Below are 25,501 nucleotides of genomic sequence, written 5' to 3'. Positions count from 1 at the left end.
TTTTCCGTTGGAATTAGAACTTGGGCGTTATCGTGGTATCCCGTCAAATAGACGTTTTTGTAAAGTTTGTAATGACAATGTATCCGTTGAGGACGAAAAACATGTTTTTTTTATTAAATGTCCTTTGTATTCGAGTGAAAGAAACAATGCCTTCGCTGACTTTCAGCAATGTAACACCATAGACCTTCCCGTTCTTTCTGATGACGAAATATTCATTAAATTACTACAGACTGTAAACTAGTGTCAAACTATATATTCAATATTTCAAAAATCAGAACTCAGTTACTTTCTCATTGTGATATTTAAATAATCTTGTTATAAAATGTTCTTGAAGTATTAATTTCATATTTTCTATATTAGCGCAAATTATAGAAATTAATTGACAGTGCTTCGTAAGCCTTTGAAGGCTGGCTGATTGACTTTGTATATATGTATGTAAAATAAATGTTATATCAGGTTGCACTATAAATAAACTTATATATATATATATATATAACCTGTAACCTTTTTACTTGCATGGTTTTATGAGAATAATAAAATTAACGGTACCAATTTTTTCTTGCACCAGATGCGCATTTCGACAATACATGTCTCTTCATGGATGCTCGTGGCTAAAATATTTGAAATCCAAAGCTTATATAAAATATGAAGAGCTATAATCCCAAAGGTCCAAAAAGTATAGACAAATCCGTGAAAGGAATCAGAGCTTTGCACGAGGGAGATACATTACTCAATTAATAATAATTTATAATATTTTGTAACAGCAAATTTTAATAACACAAAAAAATCCGTATTTTCATGCCAGTACCGAAGTACTGGCTACTAGGCTGGTGATACCCTCGGAGACTAATAGTCCACCATCACTAAATAAATAAACTATCACTCTATCTATTTATTTATCTAAAAAAAAAAACATTCACTGCATTATTAACTAAACTTCCGAAATACTCATAAAATTTGGAATAATATTTAAAATATTAGTAACAATTTGTTTTTTAGACTATTTGATCAGATTGTTTTATTTATATTTTAAAGTTGATATATATTATTATGTAAGTGTTGATTATTATTGTGTTGAAGTTATATATTATGATTAATTATTGTGAAATTTTTATTTCAATACTCTATTGAATACATTTTTAATTTCAAGTTGTTGTCCAAATTTCATTTTTTTTTAAAATATTTCCTAAATTGATCACACTCAGTTGATAGATACAAAGAATATGTCTAAGACTTGGTCGAGTATGATTCAGACTAGGTCGAGTACGGTTCAGACTAGGTCTAGTACGGTTTAGACAAGGTCGAGTACGGTTCAGACTAGGTCGAGCATGGTTCAGACTTGTATAAAATGGTTAAGTACTAGTCAAGTACAAATTCAGACTGTTAAGTATGGTTCAGACTACAGTCGAGTATTATCAAGTAAATTTCAGACCAATTCAGACTGGTCGAATAAAAATCAGTACAGTCGAGTACAGATATAGGCCATTTCAGACTTTTTCTGGTTTGTAGTGAAATGATGGTCAACACTGAAACGGAAGCAATAGATAAACATGTATTATAAGTTGATAGACAGTAAGAATAAAATAAATGCATTCGAACGTTACCCAGTTGATTCAATATGTACAGTGTACGTATACATTTGTAGAGTTATCAATACGATTTTGAATTCAGTCTGATAGATTATGGTTTTAATTTCACAGCAAAACATTTCTAAAATCATCAGTCAGGTATTAATCAGAATGGATTCCGCGTAAGAAAACATCGGAAAGTCATTTTATTGCGATTTAACAAAAAATCTGCATTATGGCAAATTTAACGACAGGGCTAAAACGATAGTATAATGTTCACACTTTTTTAAATATCTCATCAAAAATTAGGTTTCAAAAACAATTCTGTCGCACGACTATCTATCCATAGGCACACTGAATCGCTATCCGTATATGGGTTTTCACTTGGACCATCACACTCTTTACAAGTTGACTTGTCACTGTACTTTATGTTATGTAAAATTATATGATTTACAGTAAACTCGTGTGAACAATGCTCACATATAAGTGATTAAAACCGATATACAGATGAGATGAGTTAAAAAATTAGAATGTAAAATAAGTTGTAGACATGTGAACAGTAAGCGAAGTTTGGCGGGAACACGACCAAAGATGGTCATGTTTGAAGTTGTTCACATTATACATTAATACTACCCGTAACCTCAACTTGACCATAAGAAAGTAGTGAACGTATCTTGTTATTTCTGCATATTTTATAATGGTCAGTACGGTTGCAAATTTAGGTCTGCATTACACTATATGCAATAATACTGATTGATTTTAAAGCGAAATTGTATTTGTGATAACTTGTAGTGAATCATTTCTTCTCGTCGATACGTTGGCACTAACAATAATCAATCAAGCCATTCTATGAACACGTCTAGTTTGGAATTCCTAAAGAACGAGATAACCCCCGAGTTGGACGACTTCAGAACTCAAAAGTGTGACTGGGTAGAAGACATATGGTCGTTACGTCCGATTGATTGTGCGGGACATATAAGTACGCAGCTATATCCGATCAAAATGAGGACGATAAATCCGAAGCCATGCTCTCCGCTGGATACAAAAAGTGCATTATGTCTTATTTTATATAATAGAGATAAAACAAGTTTAACAGAAAGTTTTGGGAAATAATGGTTCTAAATGTTTCAAAAGTAAAAACATTATGGATAGTATCTTAAAAAAGCCAGTAAGCAAATATAGCGAAATTACAAATGTTTATGTAGTTAACAGATCTTTTACTACTATTTATAATGACCTTGTGAAGTACGGTCTATATGATTCACATACTATTTCTAAATAAGTGTTGAAGGCCGTACTTTAACCTATAATGGTTTACTTTTTTAAAATGTTATTTGGATGGAGAGTTGTCTCATTGGCACTCACACCACATCTGCCTTTATCTATATAAGGACTCTCAAGTTTGTATTTCCTTTCCCTCTCAATCAACATGTTTAAAAATGACCGTATATCTTGTTAAGGTTGCCGTTAATGTAGTTCCTATGCGAAATTACATTATCAGTAATTTACTGCTCTAATCTTAACAGTGTGTCCCAATTCGTATGTTATCACCTTTATTGTATCTTTGGTTATGCTTTATGCAAATGTACAAACTATCTCATTTTTATTTCATTGTAATCCATATCGGAATTTTTCGGATATGCACAGTTTTATGTATATTAGTAAAATACCACACATATACCATTCTCCATACTACATGTACTACTTTAGTTCTTACAATTACAAATACAGAATATCCTTTTTCAGGATATACAATTATGATGATACGAAGCAGGCAAATAATACTAAGTGAGCTTTAGGGAATTATTCAATACTTTTACCAATTGAATAACGAAGTTATTTAAATTGGTATTATGTTAATTTCTTTTTTGTGTATTAAATATCACATGTATGCATTGCCGAATATACATCGCGTAATTTTTTTAAATTATTATTGTAGTGTATAACTTGAACAAAGCAACTCTAACTATGTCTGCAGAATCTAAAGAAAGACTTGCAAGACTAGGCAATATTGTCAAGAAACTATTCCCGAAAGTAATGCAAAAAATATTAAAAGAATGTATTAGTCCTAGAGGATTACAAGTGAAATATCAACTAAATAACATACCTACCGATTTCACAGATAGTGAAATATCCTTGATGGAAAAACTTCCAAATTTAAATAACTTCACAACCGAATTGTGCTTTAAATTATTGCGATTTGAAAATTTATTGCATGAACCGTCGTGTAAGTGGGGTAATGTTCCACACGATACGGAAATTGAAATCGGCGACGATATTCAAAGAATACTTAATGCAACTAATGACGTTATCAGTAGAAAGTCGGATGAAATATCACAGCTATATTACGAAGAGTTCCAAAAAAGAACACAAGAGGTTCTAAAGAGAGTGGACACTTATCTCTGTCAAGATATTTCTATACAATTGTACCAAACAATTCAGAACTCTGATATTGATATTACTGATATGCTTCAACAACTGGCACTTATGCAGCAAGTCAATGGTATGGTTAATAGTAGTATAAAACTATGACGTTTAACCGTAAACATATTTGATATCTCATCAGATTTACCATAAAATGTGTGAAATTCATGAAAGTAAGAACATAAATAACACAATTAACAATTATAACACATACGTTATATGTTTGACAATAATCGCGCTTTTATGTGTTTTGAAATATAGTGGTCGTGATACAATTCTTGAAACCCGTAAAATACTGACTAATATTGGTATGTTTAATTTTAGTTTCTTTCACTTACTTTTTATCGGAATGTGTAGTTCTCATACGTAAGGGTATTATTCGTCATGTATGAAATGACGAAACGGCCGATATGATGTCAATAATTTGTTTTTAATTAATCTTACATGAATGAAATATCAGGATTTAAGTGCGTCATTTGGGCTTTGCTGATTGGCATCTCAAAAGAATAAGTCTCCGCTGCATCTTTAAATGACACTCGTATTGATATTAGTACCGTAATGTCTATTTTGCATCCTGCCATAGAGGCACACACAAATCCAGGACAAGTAATCTTAAGTTGACCGTAAAAACAAATTTTCTGTTATATATCATTGGTGGCGACTCTTAAAATTATTAAGTAAAGTAGTTATATAACATATAAAACTGCGTTTACTGTATTTGTAGTAATCCAGACAGTTGATGAGGATAGTGAAAACACAGAACGTTATTCAAGAGTTTCACGAGTGATCATTGACACTTTCCTAAATATCTTCAGAGATATAATCCGCTCAAATATTTCTGCTAACAAATTGTACCAAATATGTTTGCCGCATCTAAAAAGTTTCTCCTATGATCAGCAAACTGTATTAATAGGTGCGAAGTCGTCCAATTCATATGATTCAATGGACATTACATTGATCTATAAGTTGTTACGAGAGTTTTTGCTGATAAGTCCTCCTACAAATGGATGGGGAAATAAACCAGAAGAAGCAGATATGAAACTGGCAGATGATGTAGAACGCATTCGTCGTTACAGAAACCATTTTGCTCACCGATGTAACACAAACATCGGAACAGATGAATTTGATAATTATTTCGACAAGTTCCGTGATATTGGTTGTAGAATGGATCGGAACTTTTTCAACAAGACAAATTATGAACGACTTATAATAATGCATAAGACATGTAGTATGGATAAGCAAATGCAGACCAAATACATGAACGCCTTAAAACAGCTGGAAAATATAAAATGTAAGGTATATACCATCAGCGTTTTTAAAACATATTTATGTTATTACAGTAGCCAAAATTTATAGATTATCGTTGGTTAACTCAACGAGATTGATTGTCTCGCTTAAGCCGGTACGGTGAGCAAAGCAATCGAGTTGACATGACCAATGATAATCTGTTTATCGCTATTTTACTTATGAAGATATTGTGAATTTTCTTGACAACGGCAATCGTAAAATAGCGATAATTGTATAAATTTCCTGAAAGTATATGCAGAATCATGAGATTCTGTATATTTGCCGACGGAGCTGTTTTTTGTGATTTTTAATGAGTCTTTGAGATTCTTTGTTATTTTGCATTTTGTTTATAGATTACTCTTATTCTGCTCATATATTTCTGAGCTGACGTATATCAATTACTTTCACCAAAAGAGAGGCGAAGAATGAATATTTGGAAGTCGAAATACAAACTATACCATGGCAAAAAACATTAAAAAAACACGACGAAATGACAACAAAAATACACCAAAACAACTTAGAAACCTAGAAAAGGGGCAAACAAAATACAAACGAAGCAGTAACAGTTTCCTGTTTCACATGGAGAGGCCGTCATTTTACAAATATAGTCATAAGTCTAAGTCAGTTGGTTACATTAGAGTAAATCGGGACGGGCTACCAACTCGTTATGGCGTCCAGAAAATTTGCCTTCATCATTTATAGTTTATAATAATTTTCAGCAGATTGAGAGTTGTATAAATATGGCATGATAACGAGATAGAAGTTCTTAGGTGTATTTATATTTTTAATCAAATACAGGAGATGCATGGTAACTATTAACGTTAGTGAAAAAATAAAATTTTGCATGGCAATATTATAAATTTGACCCGATATATTTATTCATGCCGAAAACCCTCATGATCCATAGTGTTTTGATGTATAGCGTACATTGTACTTGAAATATTTTTACAGGAACACACTTTTGTGCCCGATTTAATTTGTATGCGTATTTATATCTACAGCAGCATTTGTTTTCACATTCATTCTTTTTTGTTGTTTTTTTACGGGTGATGAACGTTTTCAGAGTTGCACTTCCTTGTTAATTTTTATATTTTTATGGCGGATTTAGTTTACAAAACATGTATGTTTCTGTTCTTCTTGTTTTCGTCCGTTCCATATGTGTTATATATTTATAGATTATTCACGTTTTTATACGCCCGTCAAAATTTTGACGGGACGTATTATGGTATACAAATGTCCGGTGTCCGTCCGTCTGTCTGTCCGTCCGTCTGTCTGTCCGGCATAAACATGTCGCACAGTAACTTTAGAACGACTTATCCAAATTTCATGAAACTTAACATAGTTGTTTCTTATGATGGTCAAATGATCTGTATACTTTTTGGTGAAAATATGATTAAAACTTTTTGAGTTACGGTACTTTGTAACTAAAACAGGGGTGTGTTTTTTTCACATGTCGCACCGTATCTCAAAAACGATTCTTGATTATGGCTTAAAACTTTAAACACGTCATAGTTATATTAATCTTAATATCTGTATACTTTTTGGTGATGATTCAAAAATTGATTTTTGAGTTATTGAGTATTTTGTAAAAAAAGGGGAGGGTTTTTTTTACATGTCGCACCATATCTCAAAAACGGTTGATGATTATTGCTTAAAACTTTTCACATGTCTTTGTTATATTAATCTAAAGATCTGTATACTTTTTGGTGATGATTCAAAATTTCATTTTTGAGTTATTGAGTATTTTGTAAAAAAGGGGGAGGTTTTTTTTACATGTTGTGCCGTATCCCAAAAACAATTTATGATTATTGCTTAAGCCTTTACGTACTTCTTTGTTATATCAATCTAAAGATCTGTATACTTTTTGGTTTTGATTCAAAATTTTATTTTAGTGATATTTAGTTTTTGGGGTTTCACATGTCCCGCCATATCTCAAAAAATATATATGGTTATTGCTTCAAACTTTCTCAGAAACTATTTATGATTAATGCATAAAACTTCCACACAAGACGTCGGGCGTATCATGCGCTCATGGCGCAGCTGTTTATTCTTAAACGAGATGCATTTTCTCATTCTCATCTCATCGAAGGGCGAGATGAGAAGAGAATGAGAAAATGCATCGAGTTTAAAAAAAAAACATAAATAATTTATGTATCGCTATTGTGTGTATTTTCGAATATAAATTGATACAAATTCCATCAAAAAATATATCTTACACGATGATAATGCATTTCCTTTTTAGGTACTATTTTTCGGCGCAGGCTTATTTGATATAAATATGTAATCACACAGCTTGTTCATTCAGTTGAAAAAAAAAGTTGTTTCATCTGATCATCCGCTGTGTTCAATTATGGCGAACACCATTTTCACCGTTTTAAAGTCAATGTTAGATTGTAAATTGGATGTTTGATTAATATTTTAAGTCGTGACTTCTTGTTTTTCAGTTTCAGTAGTTTGCTTTTTACTAAATGTTTACTAATTGAAATTTGGAACGTCAGGTGAAAATTTTCCAAATTGTGCATACAAATTTTCCTGATATTCAAAGTTTTCTATGATTTGAAGCGTTGTATCTAGGTCGAACTCCGAGTCCTATAATTCTGATGTGTCGATGACTGAGCATAGCACACGAAGAACTATACATGTATTCAGAAGAAATGCAGACAGACCGATGATCATTTGTAGTAGATTTATGTAGAATTGACATTTTTTATTTGTTAGAAACATGATTTGATCACTTTTATTAAATATAAATTGATTAATTATTAAATTCACGGTAAAATATTTACTGAACGTCTTACGAGAAATCATCTTTTATACAGCAAGTATAGCAGTGTTTATTTCCTAAATAGTAACATAGCTATATGTCGTATTATGTCAATTTCATCATGGAACACTTTCTTCCAAATCAGGGGTTCATTAAGGGATTGAGATAAGTTTGGCATTTGTATTACGATTTGAAAAGCTATCAATGTATTAATTTAAGTTGCAGTATAAAAACAATTTTAGTTCAATGTCATAAAATTATATACTTTTTTGTATTCGGCGCAAAACTGGGGAAGGGCTCGGTAGAACCTCGCCCTTTTCCAGTTTCTCAGCCTCATACAAAAAAGTTCATATTTCCCTGACATTGACCTAATATTGTACATTTCTGTTGACCGATAAGGTTTTTTATAGTTTCGGCTAAACTTTTCTGATTGGCCGACACTATAACGCGTGGATGTGAATTGTACGCTGTTGCTAAGGACCTTAGAAACAAGCGATAACTTTCATTCACTCTACTCGAGTGATATGAAAATTATCACAAAAAAAGATCAAAGGAAAAATACAGATAATAGCGTTAATAGAATATATACGTCTCCGCAATTTAAGCTATATATACGTATACGTATTATACAGAGTGGACAAAAATTATAAAGTAACATCATTTGGGATATTTAAATTACTGGTTGTCGTCTAGTTTCATTCTTAAAATGCGCATCGTATAAATGTATGTATTTATTGTATAAGTACTTTCAATTTACAGTGCAATTTGAAAACAAACCTATAAAGTTTTTCTGGGGAGAAAGTTTTAATCACAGTTTAATGAATCTGAGATCTATATTGAAGGAAGAATCATCAGAAGGTAATTAGTATGAATATATGATATTTTTGTGTTACTACCTCAGAAAACAAAATGAAATTAAAGAATATATATACTATAAAATAGCTTTTAAATAAATCACGAATCCAAAGAATGATTGATTGGTTGACGTTTTCTGAACGTTCAGTGGCAAATACAAGACAATGGTTAGATAAAGACACTTTACTATGCAACAGGTCACATACAAATTTCTCAAAGATTCGTTCCCATCCTTTCTCACACCACATTAATCTTGGGCTTAGCTTACCCATTCCTACCGGTCCTTGCTAGGTACCTGTACATCACGAACAGGCTAACAGATACGACACCTTGGCAAGGTTAATAAAGACGGAAAAACATACAGAATTTTTCATGAAGTTCAGTGAAAAGTCACATCATAATTTGGAGATTAGTTGATGTAAAAAGTACCAATGGTATACGGATTTCACCTTTGACCTCAGAAATTAAAAAAACCCATGTTAGATGCTTTCATAAAGAGCGGATTTGAAGATTTAAATAACTGCCAAGCAAGTACATATTTTCATTTATGCAAAAGATCATTTTTTCAATAGCTATAAATATCATCATGTAAATAGCTTTATAACATTAGACTTGTAAGACATCACATAACAAAAAAAACTCCGAGGAAAATTCTTAACGGAAAGTAATATAATGATACACTTTATAATATTTAGAAGAAAAACGTAAAGTCCGTGTACAGATCATTTTCCAGTACGAGGAGGAAGTCGAAACAACAATTGATATTCTGAACTCCCTCAGAGACGAGATCAACAAAGACTTGAGTGGAATTGAGTTCATTGTTGCCACTAAAGGGAGTGTAGTTCTACATGTAGAGATATTGGCGGTATTTCTGGAAACAGATCAACTATTACAATCTACCCTTATTTTATTCCTGAGAAGGATTTTAGAACGTATTACGACCTTCAATACTAAGACTATTGATTTGGTATTGATACCTGTTCAAGGTGTGTAACTAATGTTCTATAAAAACGATATCTTAATTTCGATTTTAAATAACTAAATGTTTGTTTTAAGTAAAATGACAAATAATTTTCAAATTTTTAGGACGATTAGAAATTGACAATACCACACAGTACGTAGGTTCTGCAAACTAAATTGACCCGAATAAAAGTCGGAACTGAAAGAAAAAAAGTTGATATGCGCTACTATTTTATTAAAGGTTTATTTTCAATATGTATATGCCTCGAACGACTAAAAGTTAAAGCTTCTACTTAATTCTGTACAACCTTTCCCGTCACTTTGGGTCTCCCTCATACTTCAATTTCTCCGCTATACATGTGAATTTAAACTGGTAACGTTCCCAAGTTATGTCTCTATGGGATGGAACAGATATCTTATCTAGGAACGTTAACCAAACAAACTATTTATGAATAAAAAATAAAATCACAAAAATACTGAACTAAGAGGAAAATAAATTCGGAAAGTCCATATAAATCACATGGCAAAATCAAATAACAAAACGCATCAAAAACGAATGGACAAGAACTGTCATATTCCTGACTTGGTACAGGCATTTTCAAATGTAGAAAATGGTGGATTAAATATTATATATATCTAAAAAAAAAAGGCGTGTTTTGGAAAACTGAAGGAAACCTTCAGGTCAATGATAAAAATAATATTCTTTAGATAAAAAAGAAGAATATGTTATAAATACACATGCTACATGGATCTTGAAATACCCAAATGTTGCTAAGGACATTTCAAACCTCAATGACAGAGATGTTGTTGTCCCCACATACAAATTCCAAAACATCTTTTTTGTGTGTATGTAAATCACATTACACAAACTGCTTCATAGCTGAATTAGATATTGACAATTCACTTGACAATTAAAACACCCCAAACAAAAACATTACACATACTAAAGAAGAAATCATTACGACATTATCTTAGGACTGTACCCTTTAAGAATTAATAAACTGTACTTTGTTATGACCACTTTAATTGCTCATTAGGGGGAACAAATGATGCTAGCATTATCCTTTAACTTCACCTTCTGCTATGAGAATATGACGACGTCCTCTTACAAAATATTTTAAAAGTGTGTGACTATGATGCACGAATCTGTTGTCTTGTGGATACTTTTTGCTTTTTAAGTTTTTATCTTTTCATATGCTCATTATAGATTTAAATGGGCATTCAGATTTTAAACAGTTCACAGCCGATAGGTTTCGTCTATAGTCTATATGATTTGATGTCAGGTTAAAACTAGAGACTTGAAGGAAACACGACAAAATCAAATTATAAAAACAACAAATGTTATCTTTAAATCATTCCATATTTGAATAGTAATCAGTATATTAAAGATTTCAACAATATAAACGTTACTACCAGAGGTTATATATTTTTCTTACCTCTTCCTTTCAGAGTTCACACAATGGAATGCACCAACAACCATGGGAGAACCAGTTTACTTAGAATTTGATTTCGAGGCCGAGTTATTTAAAACCAACGACCAAATGGAGGAGCAATTTAGACATATATCGGACGCCATCATCATACATTCAAACGGAGGAGGAAAAAACAATAACATTACTGCAACAGTTCTACCTATTTGTCTTGGTAATTAATTTAAGGCATTTCATAATTTGTAAAAATGTAAAAAAAAAATACATCTAAAACAGATAAATAACAGTGTTTTCTGTTTTTAAATTTGTGTTGTCGTAATAATCCTGTATTTTTTCGGCGAGCCAATGCAGCTGTCTTTTAATCAAAACAGCTAACTTCGACCTATTAAGACTGAAGGGGTACATTATACTGGATTAAAAATATATAAAAAAGAATGATGATACCTTTTTGATCGAATAAAATAAATAACTACCAAAAGCTAAATGTTAAAATCTACATATGTAGGCAAACTAATTAAATTCATTATAGATACCAGGACTAAATTTAGTATATACACAATCAAGATGAACTAAATTAGCTGGCGTTAAACACTTATGTGTGCTGTCAACTTATTTTCGATGGCGTTGCATTAAAGGGAATTGAGTTGACACTTCGGAACGATAAAATTATACCCTTGAATTTTTCATCTTTATTTCAATTTAAAAGTCCACGGTCAATGTAAAAAAAGAATAGCTGATCAAAGGTTTCAAATATCGGAAATTGTTCGTTACCGAACAACACTTATACATTCGCTTTTGATTCATGATGCGTTGTGTGGAAAGTCATTGAACATTTCTTTATTCTATAATGATTCTATATTTATCGAATATATATATATATATATTATAATGTAACTGTAAAATAGTTTTTTGTTTTCGTGGTGTTATTTTTACACGTGTATAGAAATGTACGTAGGTGGATATTTTTTAACTCTAAGAGTTATTGCGATGGTTCATAACGTGCAAAGAACGCCACAAGAGGCATCGGATTTAATTCACCAATTGTGACAGAACGTGGATGCGTACTTGTACATCCTGAATAACCAACGGATGTCCTACTTTGTCAACGGTTTTGCTGTCGTTCAGAAGAAAAACCTGACCATGTTTCTATTCTCGACTAATCATTAGGGTTGATGACGTCTAGACAAAAAAATACACACGAAAGATAATTAACAAAATCGAACCCATGTATTGCTAAATGATTACTTTAGACTTTGTGTAATTTTAGTGTTATAAATCAAATATGAAAATTACAGGTTAAACCCCTTCAAAGAATGCATCTATATAAATGTCTCAAATATCGTAAAGACGAACAGCTCACCAGGTTCTATATTTTTCTTTTAACGAGAGCAGCTTGCTTGTTCCCCCAAAAATATTCATCAAATAATGCATAATAGATTATTATAGTATAATATAATTCTAACAACAAGTTCTACACTGTTAACCTACTCCAATAACTTGGTCTTACTTTTGATTTTTGTAACCATGTATACCACTATTCCCAATGTGAAATTATATTTTTTTTGGAAAACAATGGAACAGCAAAACGATTTGATATTTCTTCGTATGTGTCGTTTACATTTTATAACGTCAAACACGCGAAGCAATGCATGTGATTTTAAAATTTGATTGATACATTTTGTGCTTTTTTGTTACTTGTCTATTTTGAGATTGTGACACAGTGATGACTGCTGTACCCATATTTTGACTATTTTACCAATTATGTTTGTTTTGTTCACGCATCGTAATAATATAATTTGATGCGATTGTCATACAAGTGAAAGGTTTAGCGCTATAAAACCAGGTTCAATCCACCAGTTTCTACATTAGAAAATGTTAACAACTTTTGTATGCGATTCTCTTCAATTATGAATTTAACATTTTTATTGACTTTTTTCTAATTTCCGAATTGTATTTGAAAGTGCACTAATTAAGAACAGATTTACTAGAAGACTATTATGTACGGCCATGTAATAGTCCAACTACTGTTTTCGTAAAGCGAGGTCGTAAGAGTTAAAATGCAGGAAGCGTATTCAACCTCCCTAGTTTGTTCCGATGTGGATGCGTTTTCATACATCATGCGAAACAACCTTGCGACAAAACCTAGCCCCTAAGAAAGATATTTAAGCATTTTTTATATCCTGGATAAGCGAGCGCCCTCGCTAAACGTACTCCCTACAAGATCACTGCAATAGCGGAAGACTTCATGGTAAAGTCTCTATTACCATAATATTGAAGTGTCTTAATTTAAAAAAAAAATCAAATCAGAAAGAAAGAAAGAATATATCATTCCAATAAAAATTTGACACTACAAACCACAAAATATTTAAGAGCGGTTCATAAGACATAGATTGATTGATTGATTGCTAATATGGAAAGTATGTCTTGAGTGCGGCCGTTCGGGATGACGGTAGGCCGTTCGGTATGACGGGAGGAGAAAAGAGGGACGAAACAAATCAGAGGAATAAAAGGACAAAGCCATGGCTAAAAACTAAAAAGACAAGCAGAAAAATAATAGTAAAAACCTAAAGACTGAGCAACACGAACCCCATTAAAAACTGGGGGTGATCTTAGGTACGGGTTAGCAGAGCTAGACTTCCACGTAAAAAAGAGGGTATATTGGATAGGGAAAGTTGTGATGTAACATACCACCTACGGACCAAAAACAAGTTGTTCCATTGATTATTCAAGTGCAGAGTGTGTGTCATTCTCTCTTCACGAGGCTTTGAATTTAACTTCCCCATTCTGAACAAACGTGACTGCGTACTTGTACATCCCATACAGTAAAAAGGGCGTCACTTTGGAAAGGGCTTTCCGGCCGGTTGGATGATCACCTATGGTGACAAAATATCTATTTCCCAGTCACCCAAGGAGTATTTACCAACTGTGGCAAATGTTTCAGTCATTTGAAAGACGAGAACACAAAAAGAATACCTTTGTAACGCAAATAATCTAACCAATTAGTTGTTCAAATGAAATAAACGATTTTTTTACTCTAATACAGAAAAAGAAGAAGCATACTCCCAATCTCTGATATCCGAAGGTAAGTTGTACATGCGATTAAAAAGACATGTAACATGCTAACTGCTGTCCCCTCAAAGATAACTGCACTCAATTACATGATTATTTGTTTTATTAGTTTTTGGTTTTGAACTAGCTTCAGTTAACTCTACGTATTCTCAGATATGTATATCGTGTTTAGTGTTTGTGTTAGGGTCGTTATGTGATTTATATCGGTATGAGGAGTAATGCTCATTTTAAACTGATGTTGGTAGTTTGTTCTTTAATATATTACAGTTACACATCTGTCCCAGGTTTAAAAGAGGGTTTGACGCCAGCAAACATGTTTAATACCGCCACATTTGTTATGTGTCTGTTGCGGGGATCGTATGTTGCTGTTCATCATATTTGTTTTACAATTTTTTATTATAGACATAAATCTGGCCGTTTATTTTTTTGGTTCTACATTTGTCATCTTACGATCTTTAAAAGCTGACTATACATTATACATCTTAACAACGTGTTATATTGTTTTTTTCATTTGTCTTTATTATATTATTAATATTACTTTTACTGTTGTATTGTTTTCTGTGATACCCATTTAACGTGGCTCGGTAATTATACATCCAGTCAATGTGTTTGTATTATCTTTCATTTTTGGTGGTTTGTTTTGTATGTGCGACTTTTTGTATTTCTTTTGTTCTTATAACGTGACTCTGTAATTTAAGATCCTGTCAGTATGTTAGTGTTCTATAATATGTCATGTTATATTTCTATTAGAAATTAGAAAATACGTGGAACCACAAACGTCAAAATTATTTAAATCACGTAGTGAAATGAGCCATTTGTGGATTTTTATATTAATTATATAGAACTTTTGGACTATTTCAAATCTTGGTCTATTTCTAAAAATTAATTCTTACATTCTTTTGATTTTTAACCCTGTATGCTAATATTGACCATATGAAATTTTAAAAAAGTGTTTGTATAAATATTGAACGACAAAAATATGTGATGTATACATTTTCTGACGTCAGACACGCGAAATTGTTTCTTTTGTTCATTGTTGAAGGTCTTACGGTAACATATTGTTGTTAACTTCTATGACATGAGGTCTTTAGTGGAGATTCATCTCTATGAGAAGCATACCACATCTATATATTATTACCTTTACACGATAAATCGTATTCATGCATTCAAGTCCTTTGTCAAATGGCAACATCAACAGCTCTAACACATCAAACGAATGGAAAACCAATCATATTCCTTATGTAGAAAATGATGGATTATAAACCTGGATTTATAGGTAGATAAACCTCTCACTTTTATGACAGTCACATATAATACCATTATATTGACAGCAACGTGTGTCCAAAACAAACTTGTCATCCAATTATACTCTGATTTTAGTGCGTTCTTATACATTCAGCAAATCCACCGGGGACCACTTGCAACAAAGCCCCGTCATACCTAGATATTATTATATTTACCAATGGCTTTAGTCTGGATTCAAGATGATCCTTTGTAAAGTTTGCTCTCTGTCAGATCTAAGCATAACCGAAAGACATGTTGTGGTAAGGTGCACATAAGTGTTTTTGAATTCCCCTAGTTTTCACAAAAAATACTTTTAGTCATGAAGAATAGCTAAGACAACAACACAAATCCTTTCTATATGATAATCTCAAGGGTGATACATTGTTGAATTGTTGTTAGCTTGAAACGTCCAGTGGCAAATGTTTCGTTCATTTTCAGTAAGTCACTATTAAACAGAAGCCCCTCTAAATCATGGCACGTTGATTATTGTTCTATACAGTACTCAACTCATATATTACAGCAAATGAATGATAAAATTAAATAAAGATCGCAAATCCACTCTTCTATCCAATATCAATATATCTCTGGTGTGTTTTAATTCATTGTGACCATTTTTCCCAGCGTCAATACATTTTTTGTCAACGTTGGCGTCTGTTTGGCTTTACGTGATGTAACGGAAATTAAGCCAAGTCTGGTCAGAATGGTGACGTTAAATCCGATGCCTCGTGAACATGGTGTAGAAAGATTACCACGCTCTCAGTAAGTTAAATGGCCTTGTAACAACTCTTTGAGGGGCTCGTAAGGGGGTGGCTGTTACAAGGCAATTTGCCTGTCCCTAACAAATAAAACCCTCATTTTCCAGTAGTAGTCTCAATGTTTCTCCGACCTATATACCAGATTCATTGTCATTTTCGTCCTGAACATGCATGAAATATTTGTCACAGGACGTTATGCAATCAACAAATAATACATCTTTGTAATATCTCTTGTGTGTTTCTACTTTTATTCATTGTGCCAAAGTTTTCCCTTTGTCTAGTGGTTTTTATCAGTTGGTTCTGTAAAAAAAAACCCAATAAACCCCTATGTATCCTTGCGGCAAAAAGAACAAACTTAAGGAAGTTTAAACAACATTTTTTTCTAGAACGTGACATAGATAGATAGCGCCAAACAAATTATGTCTCCAACTGAATAGGTCTGTCCAGTACTTGTTTAGCACATTTGCCTTGTTTTAAGTCTCTCTCATTTTTCAATCCTTGAATTTGGGGAAGATTCGCTGTGGAAATAAATAACATTTCCTAAAACCGGATGAATGGACTATTCTTTAACACAAAATACAGGCTAATGTGCAAAGGTGAAAAAAAAACAGCCGCCAAACAAAACAAAGCATGATTATTGTGAAGTTACCGATAAAAATGAAGTCAATCTGCTAAAAATATCCCCCTATTTTTCCCCAATTAACATTCCATACTCTACTTAACAAAGAGATTAATGTTACAACATTCAATCCATTTTTTTCAGATATTGTTGAATGTTATTTTGTTTTTATCCATTTCAGAAAACACAAGAAAGGCAGAAGAATCATTCACCCAAGCTCAAACACCCGTCAAATACAACCTTCCTATTTTTGTTACTTTGCGTAAACAGTTACATATTAAAAAGTCAAAGAATGAAATACTGAGCATTACTAGCTGCATTAAAACAGGCAATACATTAGTGTTTACTGACTGTGATAATAAACGACTAATTATTTGTAATTCAGACGGTTCTGATATCGATCACATTCCTCTGTCCTGTAAACCACGTTTTATAACAGAGATAGATAGTAACACTGTAGCAGTATCCTGTTGGAAAAGTACCATACTGATAATAAATATATCTACACGTTCTATCACCAGTAAAATCAACACCAATGGTGACTGCTACGGAATATCATATAATGATAATAACCTGTACGTTGTTATTGATTGGAGGATAATACATGTGATGAACCTGACAGGTAAAGTAATACGTACTATACCGGTACCTTCATACAATATCTTCGACATTACAGTAGACAGAGACAGGTTGGTGTGTTTAAACACTACATCATCAATATACTGCTGCTCGTTAGAAGGAAAGTTAATGTGGAAGTTTAAAATGGATGAATTTCAAGATTTAATTCGTGTAACAACAGATAACGAAGGGAATGTCTATGTGACTAATGATAGAACACACACTGTAATAGTTGTATCTGATGATGGTAAACATCATAGAGAACTTCTTACTGAATCTGATGAATTGGATTGGCCGTATGGAATTTATTATGACAAAAAAGAAAATATTCTTCTTGTTTGTAATAATTTTAACGGAAATGCTTTTACTTTTGACGTCAAATATCAACATAAATAAACATGAAAAATTCCTTCAGACAATGAGTGTATTCGAAGTCGGATCTGTTTGTACAAAATATTTTGTACCAAATTGTGTTTTCTTTACTATCAATCTAACTTAAATGGATTTCATTTTATGTACAGAAAGACTTTGTTATATACATGTTTTTTGGTAAATAAACACTTTTATTTCATGTATGACAAGAGGGTATCTTGATATGGAAAGTTTGTGAAATGTTACAAAGATGTGTTGTTTTATTGGTTAACACCACTTGATGTTTGATAGTTGATACAAACCAATATTAAAAATATCTTTTACATGTTTTATGATATCTTTTTAAACCATATATTTACTTTTTTTAAGATAATACTTTAATATAAGTCATATGTATATCCTCATTATTTTTTGTTATTCGAAACACATATTCTATGTAATGGTTGTAAACAAATTCGAAATAAATTACACATCGTAGTGTGTCGTTGGGTTGCTGTATTTTGGGTGATAAACGCATTAATTTGATCTGTGACAACAAATCAGATTTATTAAAATTTAGAGAAATGTTACAAAGCTCTTATGTTGTTTGATTTACTTCCAGTTACTGTTTCAGAGAAAACCACTACTCAAGAAATACTTCATCATATCTTTGAAAACTTTAAAAAAAAAAATTGAATTTTAGTCATATGTGTCTCCTTATTAAGTTGTAGGATGTGTAGTTCGTAAATTAAAATCAGAGCAAATTCTCAATGTTTAGCTCACCTGGCCAAAATTGTTCATTATGGTAAGATCTATCTGCCCTGAAATTATCAGACCAATCAGGCAACCCGTTGTTGGGTTGCTACCCCTGAATTGGTAATTTTTAGAAAATTTTGCAGCTTTTGGTTATTATCTTCAATATTATTATAGACAAAGATAAACTGTAAACAGCAATAATGTACAGCAAAGTAAGACCTACAAATAAGTCAACATGGCCAACATGGTCAATTGCCCTCTTAAGGAGTTTTTTGCCCGTTATAGTCAATTTTAATCAATTTTCATAAACTTTGTAAATTAAAAAAAAATAATATTTCCCTATGTTACTTTTTGGCAAAGTTCATTAAAGATAGAGATAATTGTAATCAGCAATAAATGTTCAGTAAAGTAAGATCTACAAACACATCACCATCACTAAAACACAGTTTTGTCATGAATCCATCTGTGTTCTTTGCTTCATATGCACATAGACCAATGTGAGCTTCACAGGCTCTTTAGGGCCTCTAGTTTTGTGTCGTCGGGTTGCTTGTCTTTTGAACTGATACTTTTTTTCCTTCATTTGTTTGGTATGAGGGTCTGGATGGGATCTTCATTTTTCTATTCGTTATACTGTTTGTCCATTATTTTCTATTCGTTATACTGTTTGTCCATTATTTTCTATTCGTTATACTGTTTGTCCATTATTTTCTATTCGTTATACTGTTTGTCCATTATTCTCTATTCGTTATACTGTTTGTCCATCAGTGCATGTTTAAGAACTCGCAACTATTCTACAATGTACATGTTATTAACTTGAAATTTTAAGTGGCGTATGTTTCTTGAATGTTTGGATTTTAACACGTCAGGGTTTTGATTTTTGACATTAAGATGATAATTATTTAAAGTTGTATGACTTTAGTCTTAGTCTGACCTCGATATAACAACTTTAAAATTGTAATATATCATTATTATGCGGCAGTTCCCCACTCCCCCCTACCGCCCCCCCCCCCCCCCAAAAAAAAAAAACCTATCTCTTGTTTGTTTTTGGAGACAAGAAAGTACGTCCTTAAGAAAATTACGATCAAAGAAAGAAAGCCGACGTGGTCAATAACACCATACGCAAACGAAAAAAATCAAATGATCAAATCCTGTGAAATATCCGTCAATAATGCGGTACCTCAACATGCTCAAGGAAACAAATCATAAGAAAAGATGTGACATATGTGAATGAGACAGTAACCAATAAACTCATCATAGATACCAGGACTAAATTTTTTATATACGCCAGACGCACGTTTCGTCTACAAAAGACTCATCAGTGACGCTCGAATCCAAAAAGTTAAAAAGGCCAAATAAAGTACGAAGTTGAAGCGACCCAAAGGAACAATACAGGTTTGTCATTTACACCTAGTATTCAGAACTTAAACAGATAAAATAAATGTGGAATATACATCAATGAGACTATACCCTTACGACGCGGATATTAAAAAGATTCGGAATATGCGTCAAAGAGATATAACCTTACGACGCAGATAAAACAAAGAGTTGGAGTATACATCAATGAAACTATGCCCTTACGACGCAGATAAAACAAAGAGTTGGAGTATACAGCAATGAGACTATATCCTTACGACGCAGATTATAAAAAGATGTGGAATATACGTCAATTAGACTATACCTTATACGACGCAGATAATAAAAAGATATGGATACGTCAATTAGACTATATCTCTAGATCTTATGACGCAGATAATAAAAAAAAAATATGGAATATACGTCTGTGAGACTTTACCCTTACGACACAGATAATAAAAAGGGGTTAAATATACGTCAATGAAACTATACCCTTACGACGCAGAATAAAAGAAACATGTGGAATTTATGTCAATTAGACTATACCCTTACGTTGCAGATAATAAAAAGAGGTGGAATAAACATCAATCTGACTATATCCTTGCGACGCAGATTATACAAAGATGTGGAATATACGTCAATGAGACTATACCCTACGTCGCAGCTAATAAAAAGATGTGGAATATACATCAATGAAACTATACCCTTACGACGTAGATAATAAAAAGATGTTGAATATACGTCAATGAGACTATACCCATACGTCGCATATAGTACAAAGATGTGGAATATACGTCAATGAGACTTTATCCTAACGTCGCAAATATTGAAAAGACGTAGGATATACGTCAATGAGATTATACTCTTATGACGAAAATGATAAAAAAAAAGATATGGAATATACGTCATTGAAATTATACCCTTACGACGCAGATAATAAAAAGATGTGGAATATAGGTTAATGAGACTATGCTCGTACGACGTAGTTAATAAAAAGATATGGAATATAAATGTACGTCAATGTGACTATACACTTACGACTGAGATAATAAAAAGATGTTGCATATACGTCAAAGAGATTATACCCTTACGACGCAGATAATAAAAAAGACAAATGAAATACAACATTGATGACACAAGTACTAAAGGTTATTTTAAACAACTCCAATTTTTGTTTTTTTAAATGTGAAAAAGGTTTACGAGACATATCCTATAATAGGATGTATAATATAAATCACGTGACACAGTACTCTAACGAAAGAAATAATAAAACAGATGTTTCATGTAACTCCTTGACACTCACAAAATAAAACAATGTGGCAATTACGACAACAATTGATTGTTTGTTGCTTAAGGACCAGTGGCACAATATTTCATTTTCAGAACTTAAACAAATTAACAGTATAGACAATAGGTAATGTAGGTCCTAAAATAGAAGCAGTCGTAGTATTCTTACTGTCTCTAAAAAAGAGTAAAAGCGGATTAGGACATAATTTTGACTAGCAACAGGCCACCTACATGGACCAACCTTTAAAGGATTGAAATGTTGCAACGGTTCTTAACGTGCAGAGCGCGCGCATGGTGCTAACTAGGCAAATTCGTCAATGAGACAGCAACCAAGCGAGTCAATTACACAAAGAGGGGTTAAATATACCAGGGGGACAGTCAAACTCATATATTGAAAATAAACTGACAATGCCATGGATAAAAAATAAAAAGATAGACAAATAATAGTACAGAGGACAACCTAGAAAACTAAAGACTAAGCAACACGAACCCCACCAGAAACTGGAGGGTGATCTCAAGTGTTTCGGAAGGTTAAGCATATCCTGTTCCACATGTGGAACCCGTCGTGTTGCTTATGTTTTTACACATCCGGTAGATAGTCTTAATTTGGTAGGTCACATTCGTGAAAATTTTGGAAATGTATTGTAGTAACGACATACAGAACATATTTGATACCATCTGTTAAACGGTTATTCCATAACGGTCAACCAACTCGTGATAGCGTCCGTAAAATTTACGAAGGGATGACTTCAACTTCACCATTTGGAATTCTTGGTTTAATATCTCCCTTGTGAGCAACAATCCTCTATCAAGAAAATCATGATAGGAAATGCAAGTTTGCGAATATCGTATCAATATCCGTATGCAGGCGCTGCTAAAATGTTACTACATAATAATGGAATATTTACAATTGGGAAGCTGAAACCATCTCTTTTTTCGTAACACTTTGTTTTCAACCAGCCCTCATTTTCAATTTCTAGATGCAAGTCCAGATATGAGACAGCCTTATCTGTATATGTAGTACTCCGGTATCCTTTATCTCAAGTTCGATTGGATAGATTCGTCCAACATAGTCACCGATTTTTGTATTATTTAGTGAAAGAACATCATCAGCGGAACGTAAAGTTAAAGAATATTGCTAACTTCTTTTCTTTCTTCCTAAGAAGATCCTGTATAAAGTCAGCCTCATAATAAAGCAACACGTCGGCAAGAAGAGGGGCACAATTGGTTTCCATGATGTATATACTTTAATGACTAACGGCGATGAATATACGTCAATGACTCACGGTGATGCATATACGTCAATGACTAACGGTGATTAATAAACGCCAATGACTAATGGCGATGGATATACCCCAATGACTAACGGCGATGCATATACGCCGAGGACTTACGGGGATGAATTTACGTCAATGACTAACGGCGATGCATATACGTCAATAACTTACATGACTAACGGTGATGCATATACGTCAATGACTAACTTCGATGCATATACGACATTGACTTACAGTGTTGCATATACGACATTGACTAACGGTGATGCATATACCTCAATGACTAACGGTGATGAATATACGTCAATGAATTACGGTGATGCATATACGTCAATGACTTACGGTGATCCATAAACGTAAATGACTAACGGTGATGCATATACTTGAATGACTAACGGCGATACATATACATCAATGACTAACGGCGATGCATATACGTCAATGAATAGCAGCGATTCACATACTACATTGACTTACGGTGATGCATAAACGCCATTGACTAACGGCGATGCATATACGTCGATGACTAACGGCAAGAAGAGGGGCACAATTGGTTTCCATGATGTATATACTTTAATGACTAACGGCGATGAATATACGTCAATGACTCACGGTGATGCATATACGTCAATGACTAACGGTGATTAATAAACGCCAATGACTAATGGCGATGGATATACCCCAATGACTAACGGCGATGCATATACGCCGAGGACTTACGGGGATGAATTTACGTCAATGACTAACGGCGATGCATATACGTCAATAACTTACATGACTAACGGTGATGCATATACGTCAATGACTAACTTCGATGCATATACGACATTGACTTACAGTGTTGCATATACGACATTGACTAACGGTGATGCATATACCTCAATGACTAACGGTGATGAATATACGTCAATGAATTACGGTGATGCATATACGTCAATGACTTACGGTGATCCATAAACGTAAATGACTAACGGTGATGCATATACTTGAATGACTAACGGCGATACATATACATCAATGACTAACGGCGATGCATATACGTCAATGAATAGCAGCGATTTACATACTACATTGACTTACGGTGATGCATAAACGCCATTGACTAACGGCGATGCATATACGTCGATGACTAACGGGGGTGCATATACGTCAATGACTAACGGTGATGTATATACGTCAATGACTAACGGCGATGAATAAACGTCAATGACTAACGGCGATGAATATACCTCAATCACAAACGGCGATGCATATACGTCAATGACTTACGGGGATTAATTTACGTCAATGACTAACGGCGATGCATATACGTCAATGACTAACGGTGATGCATATACGTCAATGACTAACTTCGATGCACTTACGACATTGACTTACAGTGTTGCATATACGACATTGACTAACGGTGATGCATATACCTCAATTACTAACGGTGATGAATATACGTCAATGACTAACGGTGATGCATATACGTCAATGACTTACGGTGATCCATAAACGTCAATGACTAACGGTGATGCATATACTTGAATGACTAACGGCGATACATATACATCAATGACTAACGGCGATGCATATACGTCAATGAATAGCAGCGATTCACATACTACATTGACTTACGGTGATGCATAAACGCCATTGACTAACGGCGATGCATATACGTCGATGATTAACGGTGGTGCATATACGTCAATGATTAACGATGATGTATATACGTCAATGACTAACGGCGATGAATAAACGTCAATGACTAACGGCGATGAATATACCTCAATTACTAACGGCGATGTATATACGTCAATGACTTACGGGGATGAATTTACGTCAATGACTAACGGCGATGCATATACGTCAATGACTTACATGACTAACGGTGATGCATATACGTCAATGACTAACGGCGATGCATATACGAAATTGACTTACAGTGATGCATATACGACATTAACTAACGGTGATGCAGATACGTCAATGACTAACGGTGATGAAGATACGTCAATGACTAACGGCGATGCATATACGTCAATATATAACGGTGATGCATATACGTCAATGACTTACGGTGATCCATATACGTCAATGACTAACGGTGATGCATATACGTCAATGACTAACGGCGATGCATATACGAAATTGACTTACAGTGATGCATATACGACATTGACTAACGTTGATGCATATACATCAATGACTAACGGCGATGAATATACGTCAATGACCAACGGCGATGAATATACCTCAATTACTAATGGCGATGCATATACGTCAATGACTTACGGGAATGAATTTACGTCAATGACTAACGGCGATGTATATACGTCAATGACTTACATGACTAACGGTGATGCATATACGTCAATGACTAACGGCGATGCATATACGAAAGTGACTTACAGTGATGCATATACGACATTGACTAACGGTGATGCAGACACGTCAATGACTAACGGTGATGAATATACGTCAATGACTAACGGCGATGCATATACGTCAATGAATAACGGTGATGCATATACGTCAATGACTTACGGTGAGATCCATATACGTCAATGACTAACGGTGATGCATATACGTCAATGACTAACGGCGATGATATACATCAATGACTAACGGCAATGCATATATGTCAATGACTAACGGCGATTCACATCCGTCAATGTCTAACGGTGATGTATATACGTCAAAGACTAACGGCGATTCATGTTCTACATTGACTAACGGTGATGCATAAACGACATTGATTAACGGCGATGCATATACGTCAATGACTAACGGTGGTGCATATACGTCAATGACTAACGGTGATGCATATACGTCAATGACTAGTGGTGATGCATATAAGTC

The 25,501-nt window shown here is 33.4% G+C and overlaps 2 protein-coding genes across 2 annotated transcripts in view; both read left to right on the top strand.

Moving 5' to 3' along the window:
- Positions 1-25,501, top strand: part of LOC143056900 (uncharacterized) — a 438,790-nt gene that overhangs the window by 272,135 nt on the left and 141,154 nt on the right. The gene's annotated exons all lie outside the window — the stretch shown is intronic.
- On the top strand, positions 3,426-20,656 carry LOC143057341 (uncharacterized). The gene is made up of 8 exons (XM_076230643.1): positions 3,426-4,071; positions 4,717-5,288; positions 8,803-8,901; positions 9,594-9,884; positions 11,308-11,502; positions 14,332-14,370; positions 17,197-17,704; positions 20,653-20,656. The coding sequence occupies exons 3-8, from the start codon at positions 8,862-8,864 to the stop codon at positions 20,654-20,656; spliced, it is 1,077 nt and encodes a 358-aa protein (XP_076086758.1). The 5' UTR covers positions 3,426-4,071; positions 4,717-5,288; positions 8,803-8,861.

This window comes from Mytilus galloprovincialis, chromosome 13, assembly GCF_965363235.1.
Source record: "Mytilus galloprovincialis chromosome 13, xbMytGall1.hap1.1, whole genome shotgun sequence".
NCBI classification, from domain to species: domain Eukaryota; kingdom Metazoa; phylum Mollusca; class Bivalvia; order Mytilida; family Mytilidae; genus Mytilus; species Mytilus galloprovincialis.
Note: the sequence above shows the minus strand (reverse complement) of the source record. Positions and strands in the feature narration are given on the sequence as shown.

What these genes read in the sequence shown, in the direction of transcription:
- LOC143057341 (XM_076230643.1), top strand. Translation starts at nt 8,862, where the DNA reads ATGAATCTGAGATCTATATTGAAGGAAGAATCATCAGAAG. An exon ending in GGTATTGATACCTGTTCAAG is followed by an intron (nt 9,885 to 11,307) that starts GTGTGTAACTAA and finishes TCTTCCTTTCAG; the next exon opens with AGTTCACACAATGGAATGCA. An exon ending in AGTTCTACCTATTTGTCTTG is followed by an intron (nt 11,503 to 14,331) that starts GTAATTAATTTA and finishes ACTCTAATACAG; the next exon opens with AAAAAGAAGAAGCATACTCC.